This window comes from Pyxicephalus adspersus, chromosome 1 (genome assembly GCF_032062135.1).
Source record: "Pyxicephalus adspersus chromosome 1, UCB_Pads_2.0, whole genome shotgun sequence".
In the NCBI taxonomy this organism is placed as follows: domain Eukaryota; kingdom Metazoa; phylum Chordata; class Amphibia; order Anura; family Pyxicephalidae; genus Pyxicephalus; species Pyxicephalus adspersus.
Window position 1 is genome coordinate 102849352 of NC_092858.1, and position 15573 is coordinate 102864924.

The 15573-nt window shown below is 38.9% G+C and overlaps 1 protein-coding gene across 1 annotated transcript; it reads left to right on the forward strand.

The window, feature by feature from the left end:
• The first annotated feature begins 1630 nt into the window (after window positions 1–1630).
• Window positions 1631–10666, forward strand: TRIM63 (tripartite motif containing 63). Its single transcript, XM_072421799.1, has 9 exons — window positions 1631–1958; window positions 2330–2490; window positions 2735–2906; window positions 4688–4783; window positions 5399–5632; window positions 7803–7825; window positions 8252–8376; window positions 8991–9056; window positions 10279–10666. The coding sequence occupies exons 1-9, from the start codon at window positions 1800–1802 to the stop codon at window positions 10302–10304; spliced, it is 1062 nt and encodes a 353-aa protein (XP_072277900.1). The 5' UTR covers window positions 1631–1799; the 3' UTR covers window positions 10305–10666.
• Window positions 10667–15573: the final 4907 nt, after the last annotated feature.

Here is a 15573-nt window from a genome sequence, read left to right on the forward strand (position 1 = left end):
AGACACATCTTGGCAGTTGGTGCCATTCTGTATTCTCCTAAATGATAGGCTAAATATTTATCTATACTGAAGGTTTATCTTTACCCAAGCTTTTATTTTGTTTTGGATAGAGTGAGGATGGATTTTATTGCCATCAAAAACTTAATTTGAGAGGTTTCTATACTGTATGTCCTATCTGGTAAAAAGTTTGTTTCCAGGACATGAAGTAAGGAAATCTCTCTAACAGCATTACAAACATCAGTAAAAACTGTTTTTTTTTTATTTCAAATTAAAAAATGGAGTTTCTGACTATATTTACTTGTTTTTTTTTCTACTTTTTTCCTTACTTTTCATTAACCATACTTAACCATCAGCTAATCCTGTGTTGTTGTTTTTTCTGTTTACTCCCATTCTGTTGCCTTCATGGCCTGTGCAGCTATGTTTCTTGTAGCCTCTTCTGTCTGCCCCTGTGATGACTTGACAGGAGCGTGTGATCTTAAATGCAACAGCCACAGATAACGTAAGTCGTATCTCAGGAGGCTGATGGATTCACCAGTCATTCCCCAGGTCAGGGGTTGGAGCTGAAAAAAAAGGAAGGCTTCAAAAGTAAGGTAACAAACAAAAAACGTGATAAAATTCTTTAAATGGGAAATGAAGAATTAAACAAGGAGCAGTCCAAATGTGCATGATAGGTTAATTTTAAGTAGGGGGAATGTTAGAACCATTATCTATAGTTGCCTATTTCCATGGTACAGATTTTCCCTCATTTCCTATGGTAAATTTTACTTACAAGGCCATGGGCAGCAGTAAATCCTGGCAGGGATTCCAATCTTTTATAAAATTAAAACTTCAAATATTTGTTATATATTAACATGAAGGCTTGTGTACTAATGAGGTTATATCTGACCTGCAACAGCTTACATTTACACAAATTTATATATAAACTATTATACAAACACTTTTGGGCTTATTTAAAACACTAAGCAATACTGGGAGTACCAAAAGTCACTGTGCAGTTGTAGTTTATCTTCCCTTACTACACATCATAATTACTACCTGAATACCAAAAATGCCCATTGCCAGTGATTTTGACAGCTCAGGTGACAGTTTGGCAGAGTACGGGCAACAGACAACCACAACAGACATCTCACTACTCAAAATAATCTTTAACAATCTGTGACTGGATCACAAATGAATTCCCCCTATCCAGATTCATTTCTTATGTAAAATGTTGGCACCCCTGTCTCTGGATTCAGATCCTAGAGCTATTTGCAGCATAATAGGATTTCTTGGGATGTTAGTAGAATCAGTAGGGACATACAGAAATATTACATTAGTGCACATAAGCTTAAATGTCTCATGTCTAGTACTTTCCAGAAAATGTGGTTGTTTGTTTTCATGCCTTGCCTGGAAAAACTAAAATTCACATCATACAAAAAGGCGATCCTGTTTACAGAGCATGTTCCTGAGGATTACTCATTGCTCCATGTGACAGCTTTGCAAACTTTCAGGGACCACAGGAAACTTGACTCTTCAGGACAGAAAGAATGTGTGACATGTCCGTCCCCACCATATGCATGTGACCAGCACACAAGTTATATATAGGATGTATCTGAGCAGCGCTGGAGAAAACACAAGCTAATCTCGGTGTAAGAGAATCATACAAGGCCAATCAAGAACAATTCACAGGAGGAACCTCAGGACAGAAAACTGCAAACAGGACAGGTCCAGAGAAAAACATTGCATACAGGAATAGAGCTAAGAAAACTCAAAGACATCTGGGAAAAGAGCAACACATTTGAAAGGGACTGTAAAGCACAATGGATTACAATTCAGACATTATTCGGGACAATAATCCTATGGATAGCTTGGAAAAACAGCTCATTTGTCCTATCTGTCTTGAAATGTTTCAGAAACCTGTAGTGATTTTGCCATGTCAGCACAACCTATGTCGGAAATGTGCCAATGATGTGTATCAGGTAAAGTAGCATTTGCTCTGTATTAATAATGTCTTTATAATTGTTCTTTACATTTTATTATTTTGGAAGAAGTAATACATTAGTATATGCTTCCTTTGAAGTTTTGGGTATACAAAGCATATTCTCTTTCAAATTCTTAGACATGAACTAATGTATTTAAAAATAGGACATTGTTTCCATTTATAATACTCTATTCACATACATACTATATTCTTCTTTCTAGCATCTATTTTACCGCAGTTATATCAATAAAATTTTTACTGTAGGATGAGTTTATGCTCATTTATTGTTGAATTGTATCACGCATTATTGTGTTACACTGACATTTAAAATCAGTTGTTGCCAAGTTGTTAACCGTTCTATCACTGTAGGCTGGCAATCCATATTGGCCAACACGAACTTCGGTGTCTGGAGGAAAATTCCGATGCCCAACTTGCCGTCATGAGGTTATTTTAGATCGCCATGGAGTTTATGGGCTACAAAGAAACCTACTCGTAGAAAACATAATAGACATATACAAACAGGACTATAGGTAAGAAGCAACATGGTAATGTATTAGATCAGTGAGTGTGGAACAATGAGTGTGAATACACTTCAATAATGTATGTTGAATATTGGAGACTTTTCAATATACCTTGAATATCAAATAGGTAGTTGTGGTAATACTTGGAATTTGTAGTATGTGTTGCTTGCTTATTTTAATTTTTAGTGATTCTTTGGTGTCATTATACTTAAGCTTGTGATCTTCATTATGCCTTTTGCTTACATGTAACTAGCCGACCAGAGAAGAAAAAGGAGAACCATCCAATGTGTGAAAAGCATGAAGATGAGAAAATAAACATCTACTGTGTCACATGTCAAGTAGCTACCTGTTCCATGTGTAAAGTGTTTGGTGCCCACAAAGACTGTGAAGTGTCTCCCCTCCAGAACATATACCAGACTCAAAAGGTAAGATAAGCTGAGGGCTATAAATACACCAAAGGATTACTGTAAGACATGTGGCAATGGCATTTAAAAAGCATTCTGCAAAATCTAGCCAAAACAGACAAATCTTTACATAGGTAATGTTGCAAAATGCATGACCCCCTCTGGAAAGAGGCCCGTACTTATTTATGTGAAACTGTATACATCAATGTTACATAAGGGAGTCAATGGGCTCATCTACAAGACTTCTGTCTACTCTGTGTGTGGCCATGTGGTCTTTATCTGAAAACTTTGATTTTGCTAAGTAGATATTACCTAAAATGGAAAACTGGCTACTGAAATGCATAATTATTTAATATATAAAATACAAACACCACAATAAACTATACTTCTCCTGTATAAAGCATGTACAGTATATTGTTATTAGGTACATCATGAAATAGAGAGAGGCGTGTCAAAAACATGGAATATAGGTAATCTAAACCATAAATATATTGCATATAATGAAAGCTGCCAAGCCCGTTTTTTTAGCCTGACTGATCTATACAATTAAACAAGGATCTTGGAATTCAGCTAACAAGGGGCATCAGATTTTTTGTTAAAAAATTTTCAGGGAAAGATGGGTGGGCATATTCTGGTGGTGAGTAAAGCATTATTGGTGAATGACTTCCTATTTTAATATTAGAAAATGAGTTATCGTTCAGCTGCTACTATTGCCCCTTACCGCCTTAGTGTTTCTGGTGACAAAAACTAAAAGTGCCTTAGAATGGCATTATTTAATAAAGCTTGTTGTTTTAAAGACTTTTAGTTTTTTTTTATTTGTTTTGTATTTTACTGTGTTAAAACCCAATGTGAAGGAGGGTGATTGGGACTTGGGTATGGGGGCACCAAACTAATTTTGCAGAGGGTGAAAAATGGGCCAACCTGAACATTGCTTTATGTTTTTTGGACAATGTAATTCTGCCGAGTAAGGGATTTCTAATAAGCTGTTGGGGTGCCTTTTTGCTGCAGTACTTCTTATCCAGATACATGAAAAGTGGCTTCTTATTTATAAGTGAAGCTCAGCTAGGTCACCTGTTATATTTAGAAAGCGTTGAGGCTGCAGCCAAGTCTCACAAGGCCACAGCTGTGTGGGGGTGTGAGGGCACAACAGGTTGGAGTGGGAAATTTGAGATGAACGCTAATATAGGTTGTGCAACATTCATTATCAACAAACTAAAACGTCTTTTCTTGATTCTGCTTTTTCAGCTCTTTTTCCTATATTCCCTACATATAGTATGTGGCTTTAAGCATACTGTATAAGGACAAGTAGCACTAATAAGTAAACAGATATTTGGTAAAGCATTTATGTGAGTTACAAAATTATGTTTTAGTTATTGCTCTGTTTGCCATTCAAGGAAGATATCTATCTATTTATTAAGTTGGAATGCCAATTGGCAACCTTTGAAATAGAAATGCAGTTGCAAACTTGTATTCCAAAGTAAAGGCTTCTGAAAATATCAATCTGATGCTGGTTTCAGTACTCATTTAATGGCTACCCAACACTGGGTGCATACCTGACCAAGTTATTGCCACACTATCTTCATAATAGTAACAATCCCTCCTAATCTTATTCTAATTGTCCTATTTCAGCAGCACAGAATAATACATTAGAATTTTCCCGTATTTAGTCTAATTCTAGGAAAGTTTTTTTGGCTGCTGTGTTCTACATTTCATTTTGACTGATGCTATTGAACTTTTGTTATCATTTATTGCCATTCCATTAAGTAATATAGTGATATATTTATCATTTATTTCCCTCACAGACAGAGCTCAACAGCTGTATATCAATGCTGGTTGCTGGAAATGACAGAATTCAGTCAATCCTTGGTCAGTTGGATGAGTTATGTAAATCCGTAAAGGTACATTATGACTATTTGTATGTTTAACACTACATTCAGACACATAGGTACAGTATATTCTACAAACTCTTTGGGCAAAAGCCAGTATGTATGGCAAGATAAGGTAGCTCAGAGGATCAGTCAGATCACCTTGCTGGCATGTATAGAATATATCAAATCGATAGACTCACGTCCCTTCCACCCATGTGACAGATTGGTGCTAGGTGATAGGCTGCTTAGGTACCTGACCCCACTTCTGGGGAGCAGGAGTCCTCAGTTTTGTGAATGTATTAGCTTGCATGGGGCACAGTGAATACATCTGATACTGAACACAGTGGTGAAAAAGTAAAAGGGAGATACATTAGTATAGTTGGGGGGAAAGGGGGGGGGGGGTGATAGAGATTTGAACCATAAAATGCCTAAAAAAATTCAAGATCTACAGAACAGTTTTTTTTTTTTTTACTCTCAAATAAAAATACATCTTGTTTATAGAAGAATGTTCCACTTCAAATCACCTGTTTCTTAGAACATGCAGACAGAAAGATAACTTGCATGGTAAATGATGACAAACTCTCACTCCAAAACTAAGCAATGGAAAAAAGTTCTCACCATGTTTTATTTTTAATGACTGTGTAGGAGAACAGTCAAAAGAAGAAGGAATCTGTGAATGAGTTATTTGGAGAACTGAGCAGACTCCTTGAAGAAAAAAAGGCTGATCTTATACAAAGGATATCACAAGCTGAAGAGGAGAAAATTGATTTTGTGCACACCCTGGTTGCCAGATATAATGAACAACTTCAGACCTCCTCCAACTTGCTACAAAGTGCACTTGAAGCTGTTGAACAGCCTGGCCATGCATCCTTCCTTTTGGTAAGTCTTTGATTGCTTTAAAGTCTTAAATTCTCCTAATGGGTCAAGAGAAAGGTAGATGTCATATCCCTAAGGAAATCCAAAATCCAAAAGGGAAAGAGAGTTAAGAAACAGAAAAAAAGGAAGGTAGTTGCTGGCTAAGTATATGTCAGGTAAAACATCCAACATTTATTTACAAACATTAAAAACAAATAAACAATCCACAATTAAGGCACATTATGTACACATGTGCAATATTTGTCGTTGGAAAGGATCTTTCACAATCTTTTCCAACGAATAACGACTGCACAGTTCATGAACGAGCAGTGTACGAGGGGGTGCTGAGAAGTTCCTGGCTTTGCCCAGAAAGAAGAGAGCCAGAGTAATGAAATAACACATTTATTCAACGTATTCCCCCTGAGACTGATGCACTTGGTACAGCGTATTTGCAGCTTTTCTAGACCGTTCAAATAAATGTCCTTTGGTTGGGCAGCAAACCAGCTTTCAACAGCATCTTTGACATCAGAAATGTCCTCAAAACGTCGCCCCTTAAGGAGTTTCTTCAAATTCGGGAACAGATAATAGCCTGAGAGGGCCAGGTCAGGTAAGTAGGGGGGATGGTGGACCAATTGGAAACCCAGAATATTCAATTTGGCAGCCACACCGTTGGACATGTGCGCAGGTGCATTGTCCTGCAAAAAAAGGATCCCTTTGGTCAACTTTCCACCGTGTTTCGTCTTAATTGCCTCCTTCAGCTGGTCCAGGAGGTTAGCATAATACTGTCCGGTGACACTAGAGCCCTGAGGTAGGTAGTCCACCTTTTTGGCCGATTTTTGCGTTCGGAACTTTTTCGGCCGCAGGGATCCGCTGTGGCGCCATTCCTTTGACTGTTCCTTGGTTTTAGGATCATAGATGTGGAGCCAGGTTTCATCCTCCGTCACTAACCTAGCCAAAATGTTATATGCAGCTTTAAAATGGGCCCAAACAGCTTTGGTTGATTCAACTCATTCCTTCTTCCAACTCATTGATTCAGCACCCACTTCGCTGAAAGCTTGCGCATGTCTAGGATAGTGGTGATAACAAACCCAACACACTCCTGTGAGATGTCAAGTATCTGGGCTATCCTTTTTGCGGATATTCGCTGGTCCTCAATAATCAGCTCATGGACAGCATTGCAGGTTGCGGGGTCAGTTGAGGTTGGGGGGCGCCCACTGCGGGGCTCATCTTCAACGGTGAAATGCCCAGTCTCGAAACGAGAAAACCAGGTTTTGACAGTGCTGTAGGAATGACACTTCTCCCCCAGTGTTTGTGTAATCTCAGTGTGAATGTTCTTTGCTGACTTTCCCTGGAGAAACAAAAACTTCATGACGGCCCGTAATTCCAATGAAGTGAAAGTTGCTTCTCACTATCACAGCTTCTCACTAAAATAAAAAACAGTTTTAGGAATCGCAAAGACCTGATATTTGCACAGTTACATACTAAGATATTAGACTGTCATATGCTCCTACACGCATTTTTCTATTTCATCTGGAAGGGGGCAAAGTCAGGATCTTCTCAGCACCCCCTCGTACATACAGAGCCACTTTTCCATTATGATCGTTCGTCGTTCCATCGTCCATGGATCCACCAGGTCGGTCGTTCGGACAATGGGCTACAAGCACTGTACACACGCAAGATTCTTGTTTGATATCAGCCCTGAGCTGATTATCGGACAAGAACCATTGCATGTGTGTGCGTCGCCTAAGTTTATAAAAAAGTATTGTAAACAACAATAAATATCTTTGAACTGATAACCTAAATGATGGTCCTACACAGTGATGTAGAACCAACAAAGGCTCCAAATTATAGGTTACTGGATAACATCTGAGAAGTAGATATGGAGAACCATTCAATGTCTCCATGAAGGCAAATGCAGGATCAAGCTTAGGCAACTTTGGTTATGAAGGAGTAGGTTCCCCAGACTGGCTGAAAACGCTGTCTTTCGTAGTCAAACCAAAATAGTCAGCTTTCATTTACAGACTGTGTCTACCACACAGTCTATCATCTTGAATAACTAGGCATGCTTATGTCATCCAGTCATATGAAAAAAAAATCAGCTCATCAGGGGTTATAACCATTTTCCTGCTCCAAAAGACAAATATTGAGTCATATGTCATTTATTAAATTATTACATCTTTTTTTTTTTTTTCAGAACTCCAAACACCTTATTAAAAGGTAAGCAGAATTTAATGTGACCAAATGCAAATGCACAATTTAAAGAAAACGTTAGCAACTTTTTTATTTCTTGCTTTGGACTGAGAAAATATTAAAATCTTTTGTAAATTTTTTTTTTTTTTGGAGAATTAAAGCCTTGGGGAAATGTATTTTATGCGTCTTGTTCTGCTGTGAACAAAGACAGCAATTGAGGATGAAGTATCCAAACAGGGACCCAGACACCCCAAAAGAAACAGATGATCCTAAACCTTCATCCATCCTAAATTAGATTTTTTTCTTAGTATGTTTGCTCATGCAGAGAAGAACAGAACACTGGTAGATGAAATTGCCATGTTTCCCTATGGTAAACTGGCTGCCCATATCAGTCTTTATAAGTCAATAAGTTTGCATGGAATGTTGTTGTCAATGCCATGTTTATCTTTGTAGGATTATGGATACATCTAAGGGAAGTCAGCTTGAGAAAACAGAATCTGGTTTTGAGTACATGGACCAATTCACTTTGGACACTGAACACGTTACTGAATGTATTAGAAGCCTTGGTTTTAGTACAGGTAAATGTGTTGCTAATTTATAAGTTGTATATACAATAATATCTTTACCCTGAACCCCATGGACACAAATAATGCAGCTCTGTGAACATAATTGCATATACATATATGCAATGTATCTAAATATGACTTTGCATCAGTCACTTGCAGTACCCTTATTGCAATTCTCATACTGAGGGTGGGGGAAGCAACACAAGCCAGTCGGTTGTTCTGCAGTGCAAGGCACATGTTGATAGAATGAAAGTGCAGTGTAGAAAGAGAGAGCACAAAAATAGGGTCTTTATCTCCACCAGACTGAGGTGTGCTAAATTTCAGGTATAGTGGGGGCCCTTTTTCCCCATTCCCCCAAATGATAGAAGGGCAGGAATACAGAGAGCTGGAATGCTGTGCATTTGTGGCCCTCACTTCATATTTGCCCAGGGCCCTGTTTTGTCCATGGCTCTCATATATGTATTTCATCTGTGTATTGCACTTTCTCCTGGAGATCAGCATTATTAAGAGAAACACGCATTGTAACCCAAACCCAGGGGTGCTTTTGACTTTATATGTCTGTAAACACACCAATTATATCCCTTTGTGTGTGGTCCATAAAATCACTTCATTATGTCATTTTTTAGGTTGTGAGGAGGAAGAAGATGAGGAAACTGAGGAATATGAGGAGCCAGAAGAAGGACAACTTGGCTGTAAGAAACCACCTTCCTACAATATAAATGTTCTACAAATAGAACAGAGTAAAATCTATTTGTGTATTTACTTACATGGCTGCAATAGGTACTATCAACTAAAGCCTCTGGCCTTATCACTCGTCTGTGTACACCTATATAGTATATGGTATGATTTTTTATTGTGTATTGGCTGAACATTTGTGAGCGTCCATTATTTCTAGTACTATGTGCCTTAGGAAAGAGGAATGTTACTGATATACTCTTCTTCAGACAGTGATCAGATGGGAGCATAAAATTTGGTTCAGGTCACCAGGTAACTTGGGTTTGGTACTTATGACACCCTTCTGCCCACTTTGATCAGACATCTCTGATTAGTGATGCTCCAAAGGTTCTGAGTGCCTTTGTGATCAGATAGAAAAACCATGATGAATCAGGATGAAGGAAGCACAAAGCCCTCTATTATATGTAAATTATAGCAATAGACTTCAATTCTCATAATCTGTGATCTTTCTGGTCTGAGAGACTCTGTGATCAGAGATGATTATATTGCCCTGAGAGCCTATGAAGCTAACAATAGACTTCAGAGCATCATCAGAGTTACAGGGATGATTTGACTGCTGAAAGGTTCTGTTTTGACTGGTGAAGGCTATTTAGTGTCCCAGGCAGAAAGGGTATTTGGGGGTGCTGAGCACTCAAACCCCATTACTAAAGCAAACAGTGGGAGTTCAGGGTTTGCGCAGAGAACAGACTGAAGTGGAGGACATGTAAAATATATGTACATACAAAGCAGGGACAGTATGCTACAAATGATGTCCTGATCCCGATTACACTATACCTGTGAATGAAAGTTCATTCACTATGGGCAGTGTAGTAAAAAATTAATGCAATAAAATGTAAGTCTGATGTTGTCATAAAAAACATTGCTACAACGCACTGCTATGTGCTATTCGGTCTTGCCCCATTCAATAAAATGAAAGGAGTTCAGCAGCAGTGCAGGTGGCCAAGTACTGTGGTAATATGGACAGCAACCATGGGTGTCAAGTACAAACAATTAAAAACACACTTTGGACAAAAACAGTAAAAATCAAAAACTAGTCTTCAGCCTTCCCCCAATGTTTTTTGTGCCATTCTCCATATGGAACATTGCATGATACAACTACATTGTATGCATAACCTATTTCTCTGAATGAAATGTGGAATCTGTGCATTTGTTAACGTTCTCTAATTCTGCAAATTACAGTGCAGCAAGAACTCCAGAGTGTTTGAAAGACTGATGAGGAGGTGGGAGTGAAGAATGTGTCAATCTTCAGGGAAGAATACAAATCACATGAGCCTGGAGAACAGAGATCCACTCGCTGTAACTCTGGGCTGCTGCTAGTCATCAGAAGACCATTTTTTTTTCTGGGTCATCTGATCAGGATGTATATAATTGTTCTCTTGTTTTTTGTTTTTTTTGTAACTCTTGGGTGCTGTGGCTCTGCATTTGGGGTGGTTTCCAAGCTGTCAGGAATCCTGTGATAGGGAATGTGGGCAAGTATTTGGGTCACACAAAATGAACTTTGGATTAGTGTGCAATGTACTGACTGCTAAACTTGAATAAAATGTTTCCGATCTTGTGATAGATTCCAGAGGCGATCCCTGTGATTTTATGGTACACAGTGTTTGCACATGAAAATATTAGGACATTTACCCTCTTCTACTTCCCAATAACATAAACCAGTAACAGGAAGCACTTGCAACAAGGTCATACTGGGACTAGAAGTGTGTTACAGATTCACCAGTCCCCAACATTTAAGGACTGGTAAAATACAATATGCTACTGTAGCCCTGGGGGGGGGTCATGTAAATGACCCTCACAAACCAGGCTATGGCACTGACCTATAGATAACAGAGAGGATCCTGGGCCTTCGCTATGTGCAAGAGAGTGAGGATACTAATAAAGTTGGCAGTACCTCCGCCCAGGACAGGGTCTCTGTTAGCAGAGGGGCTCCCTTCCTAGGACATTAACCAGAATTATTAACAGTAATATAAAACAGCACCCGAGGAACCACTACACCCAGCATACAACATTAACCATTGCAGCTAAATGAACACACAGGTTGGAGTATTTGTAAGCTTTATATCTCAAAACAGTAATAACAATATTTACATTCCATAAACATCAATGAGTACACATATCAAGCACATAGCAGAGTCCTGAGGAGAATTGTGCACAGATATACCCGGGTATATATACAGTTTATAACCACAAATACCTCCAGTTATGATCAGGATGAGTTGCAGAGGCCTCTGGAGTTGATTGTAGCAAAGATGTCCGGATGAGATGATCCGGAAAACAGCAACAAGGGGATCCTCCAACGGGTTATTGGGCTGTGTATGCTGTGATCCTGGATTGCAGGGATGCAGGCAAAGTCTCTGGAGTTCAGGAACAATCTATCTGCACTACCACTTAGACCCTAGCAATCACACGTATCTGTCAATGCAACCGGACCTCTGCTACCTATGGGCCATCGGATGCCTAACCTATGCTGGATGTAACTAGACAGAGGGTGCAGATCAGCAAAGATAACTTAAAGGGCAGAGCACATATATATTTGTGTATGTAGCTGATACACTGACAGTAGGGATTTCCCAAAGTGATCTCTGATAACAGATCTCACATATACCCCATTAATACAGAGGGAAATAATCTGACAACAGATATCACATATACCCCATTAATACAGAGAGTAATGATCTCTGATAACAGATCTCACATATACCCCATTAATACAGAGGGGAATAATATAATACTGCACTACACACAGACACAGCAGTCAGTGTGTTCTGGAAGGGATGCAGGCACCTACCCTGGCTGAGCACATGTTCTTATCTCTGCCCCTGTACTTCCTGCATTTCCTTATATCCTGGTGGGGTTTCTAAGGCCACTATCAGGGGCAGTAAACACTTCAACAACTTTATTTGCATTTTACAAAGTTACAACTCAGCTAGCAGATAGAAAAAGTCAGTCCCCTACACTACATTTTTATTTTGTAGGTTTACTGTACGCAGTAGGAAAGTTTACATGGGTTTTTGAAAACATTCATGTAGACCCAGCCTTAGGAAGTGTGACAAAGGTTGGGTCTAGCTACAACACGGACATGGGACTATGAGCAGCTGCAACAACGGTTTTATTTTATGATGAAATTTATGATGAAGACAACCATGGGAATAAAGGAACCATTGCAAGGTTCCCTGGAATGGCTAACATCCAATTGGATATTTTAACCAATCTCTTGTCCTAGGTCCTAACAAATAGGCCAGAGTTTCAGTTTTAAAGGAAACTCCTAAATATTATTCACTGATTTTTATTTATTTTTTAACTGGAGATCTAATTTAAACAAAATAGTTACTGCTCGATTTCAGACTAAGAAAATTAGTTCCTGTAGGGGCATGTGTACACATGTGTTATGAACTAGGGTTTTCTAGCTGAACTCTTTATCAGTGACGAACACACTAATAAATCTGAATTTAGGTACAGGAGAAAATAAAGTATTTTACTATAATTGACCTGTACAATGGGAGAAAGAACAAATAAGTATAATAAAAATAAAAAACACATAATATTCATTTTTATTGAATATGAGAGGAGGATGTGAGTAAGCTGTGTGACCAAGCCATGTGACAAGATATAGCTTAGCACCCCCACTGACTCCGGCCATGTATAGCCCAGGGGAAATAAAGGGGTCACAGGACTAAAAGTATTTCTTTAGAATGAAGGCATTTTAGGTGATCTTTTTACACTCTGTGCTGGTGTATACTTTGTAATTCAATGAGATGATTACAGTTTATCTCCCTTTAATAAATAATACAAGTACAAATGAAATACAAATGAATGAAATAATAAATGTGTATCATGTTGGAATATAATGGCTGTGATCTACAGATCTTTCTTCTTTTTTAATTATTCTCAATACAGCACTTAGGAATGTGTCATAACTGAATTCTATGCATGCAACATCAGCAATTTGACTTGGAGGGCTTATTGACCCTCACCTATTACAATGTACAGAATTGCTTCTAGTAGTGACACATTGGATGGGCTACGAAAAGATACCTTAAAGCTACCCAGAAATCCTTTAAACTTCACTGAATGCATTTTACTTTAATGTAAATAGTGTAGGCAGCTGAATTTGACTAGCGGGAGAAAGCAGAGAGGGACAAGTATCAACAAGAATTGTTTATTAGTATACAGTTTTTCCTTTCAGTGTCCAGTCACAGGGAAGGAACCTGCAAGTGAATGTGAAACTGCAGAATATGTTGGGTTTCCTCTGATACTAAGTGAAGGAGCAGAAAGAAAGAGAAGTCTGGTCATAGACTGGCACATATCCTCAAATATTTTAACAAGGGAGATATCTCCCCACCACTGCATAGGTCAACAAAATTGCCTTATTGTCAAAATAGCACACGTGTGGAGCTTTCCTGTGCTTCAAGGCATCTGTTCAAAAATTAGTCCTGTCATCCTGCAGAGGCGCTTTTTATTGCAACTTGGTCAGAAAGCCCAATAAATACAGTGTATGATTTTGGAAACAGCACAAAATATTATATATTTATATATATATTTTTTTAAATGAAGGAAAAAATGGAAAAGTCATGTATGAAGTACACAGCACAACTGCAAGGTGCCCAGGTCCTCTAGCTGCAAAACAAGGCTAAACCATCACCATCACCACTAGACAATTTGTATGATGTGTTTGGGCCGATATGCTGTGTTTGGCTTCTACCAAACATGGCTCTGTGCATTTTAGCCGAATATCTCCACTTAGGTCTCATCTGTCATAGGACATTGTTCCAGAAGTCTTGTGGTTTACTCAGATGTAACTTTACAACCTAAAGCTGTACTGCCATGTTCGTTTTTAGAGAGAGGAGGCTTTCTCCTGGCAACTCTTCCAAACAAGCCATACTTGTTCAGTATTTTTCTAATTGTACTGAACGTGCTAACTGAGGGATGCTTAATGAGACCGAACAGCAACTGCCCAAAACTTCTGCTTATAGCGGTGGTCACACTCACTGATGATCAATTAAACAAATGCGTTTGATTATGAGCATCTGACTGCTACTTACCACTTCCACAGGAAGTAGGAGGGTAGGTGTGTACCTAATTTTTTCAAACACTAAATAATGTTAAATAAATAATAGCACGGTGTAATATGTCATGTATTGTTTATTTGAGGTTGTATTTTCCTTATTGTAGGGGCACTTAAGACCAGATTACTTTTTTCCGTTGTGTCCTAACGCACAAAACCTTACAATTAAAAGTGGTTGTACTTTCTTTTTCTCATGCATTTATACAGTAAATGTTTTTTTTTAACCTATAAGGTATTTACTATTATCTAGGTCTTTTTGAAAGAGATTTATCCTCATTACTTGCTCTTTGGGTGTTCCCTTACCTGTGGAATTTCATAGCGGTGCTCTACAGCCTACATGGCATAGTCCCATGCTTGTCACTACAACACATTTGGGCAGGTGCGCACTCCCCGCTGTATACCTTCCAGTTTAAAGGGCCAGAAGCTATTTTAGCCTCTGATTTTCTGGTGGCTAGTACTGTCACTTTGCACCAGCTACACAGTTCTTTAATCCTGATTTCTGCTAAGACACTGTTGTCTCTCTGCCTGCCACCTGCCTCCATCTCTGCCTAAATATTATAAATGCCTCTGTGCTTGCAGCCTGACCTGGGTAGGAATTGTTCTCTTTTCTTATCTGACATCATCTTGGCCGGCCTGCTGTCCTGATCTCAGCTCACTCACTGACTATGCTTCCTCCTCTCTCCTCACCAAACCCCCCTTATCCATCTACCTCTGGGCAGGGTGACCCCAGGGGCCATGACCAAGCGTTGCTCAGACTCTATGCCTTGGGTGAACCAGTGCTACATATCACTGAGGGGCATAACAACAGACAACATTTTACCAGACATGAAGCAGGAGTACGGTTTCAACAGCACCCCAAGCATATAAATCAAAAGTAAGGGAAGTATGATGGCCCCATTAGATTTTAATTTCAGTTTCAGATTTCCCTTAGTTCCTGTTTTGTAATATTATTGTCAGAAGTGACAGTGAGTGTAAATCCTTCTAACAGAGTCACATATAGCAGAAAATACCCAGCAAGGGTTCCTAATTATCACTCTATATAAAACTGGAAATTAGGTTTTCAGTTGTTATACTTTACCCTCTTGGCTCACCACACACATTTGTGCTATTACTATGTATATTCAATCATACCACCAGGAAGGGAAGATAAGCTAAGCATACTGGTGGCACACCCTATACTTCTATAACCAGCCATGTATAACACTCAATATATGGTCTGGGCGCAGCCCTGGTCTAGTTTTCAACCCTCAATGGAGCTGAACTGCAAGCAAATAGATAAATACATAGACAAAAAAAAACATATTGGGTATTTTTTTTTCTGTATATCCATTTCTGAGATTTACACAGGTCTGCCACACCACACACCCATGCCTGGCAGGTCACCTGCCTGACCCCAACCTGGGACTATA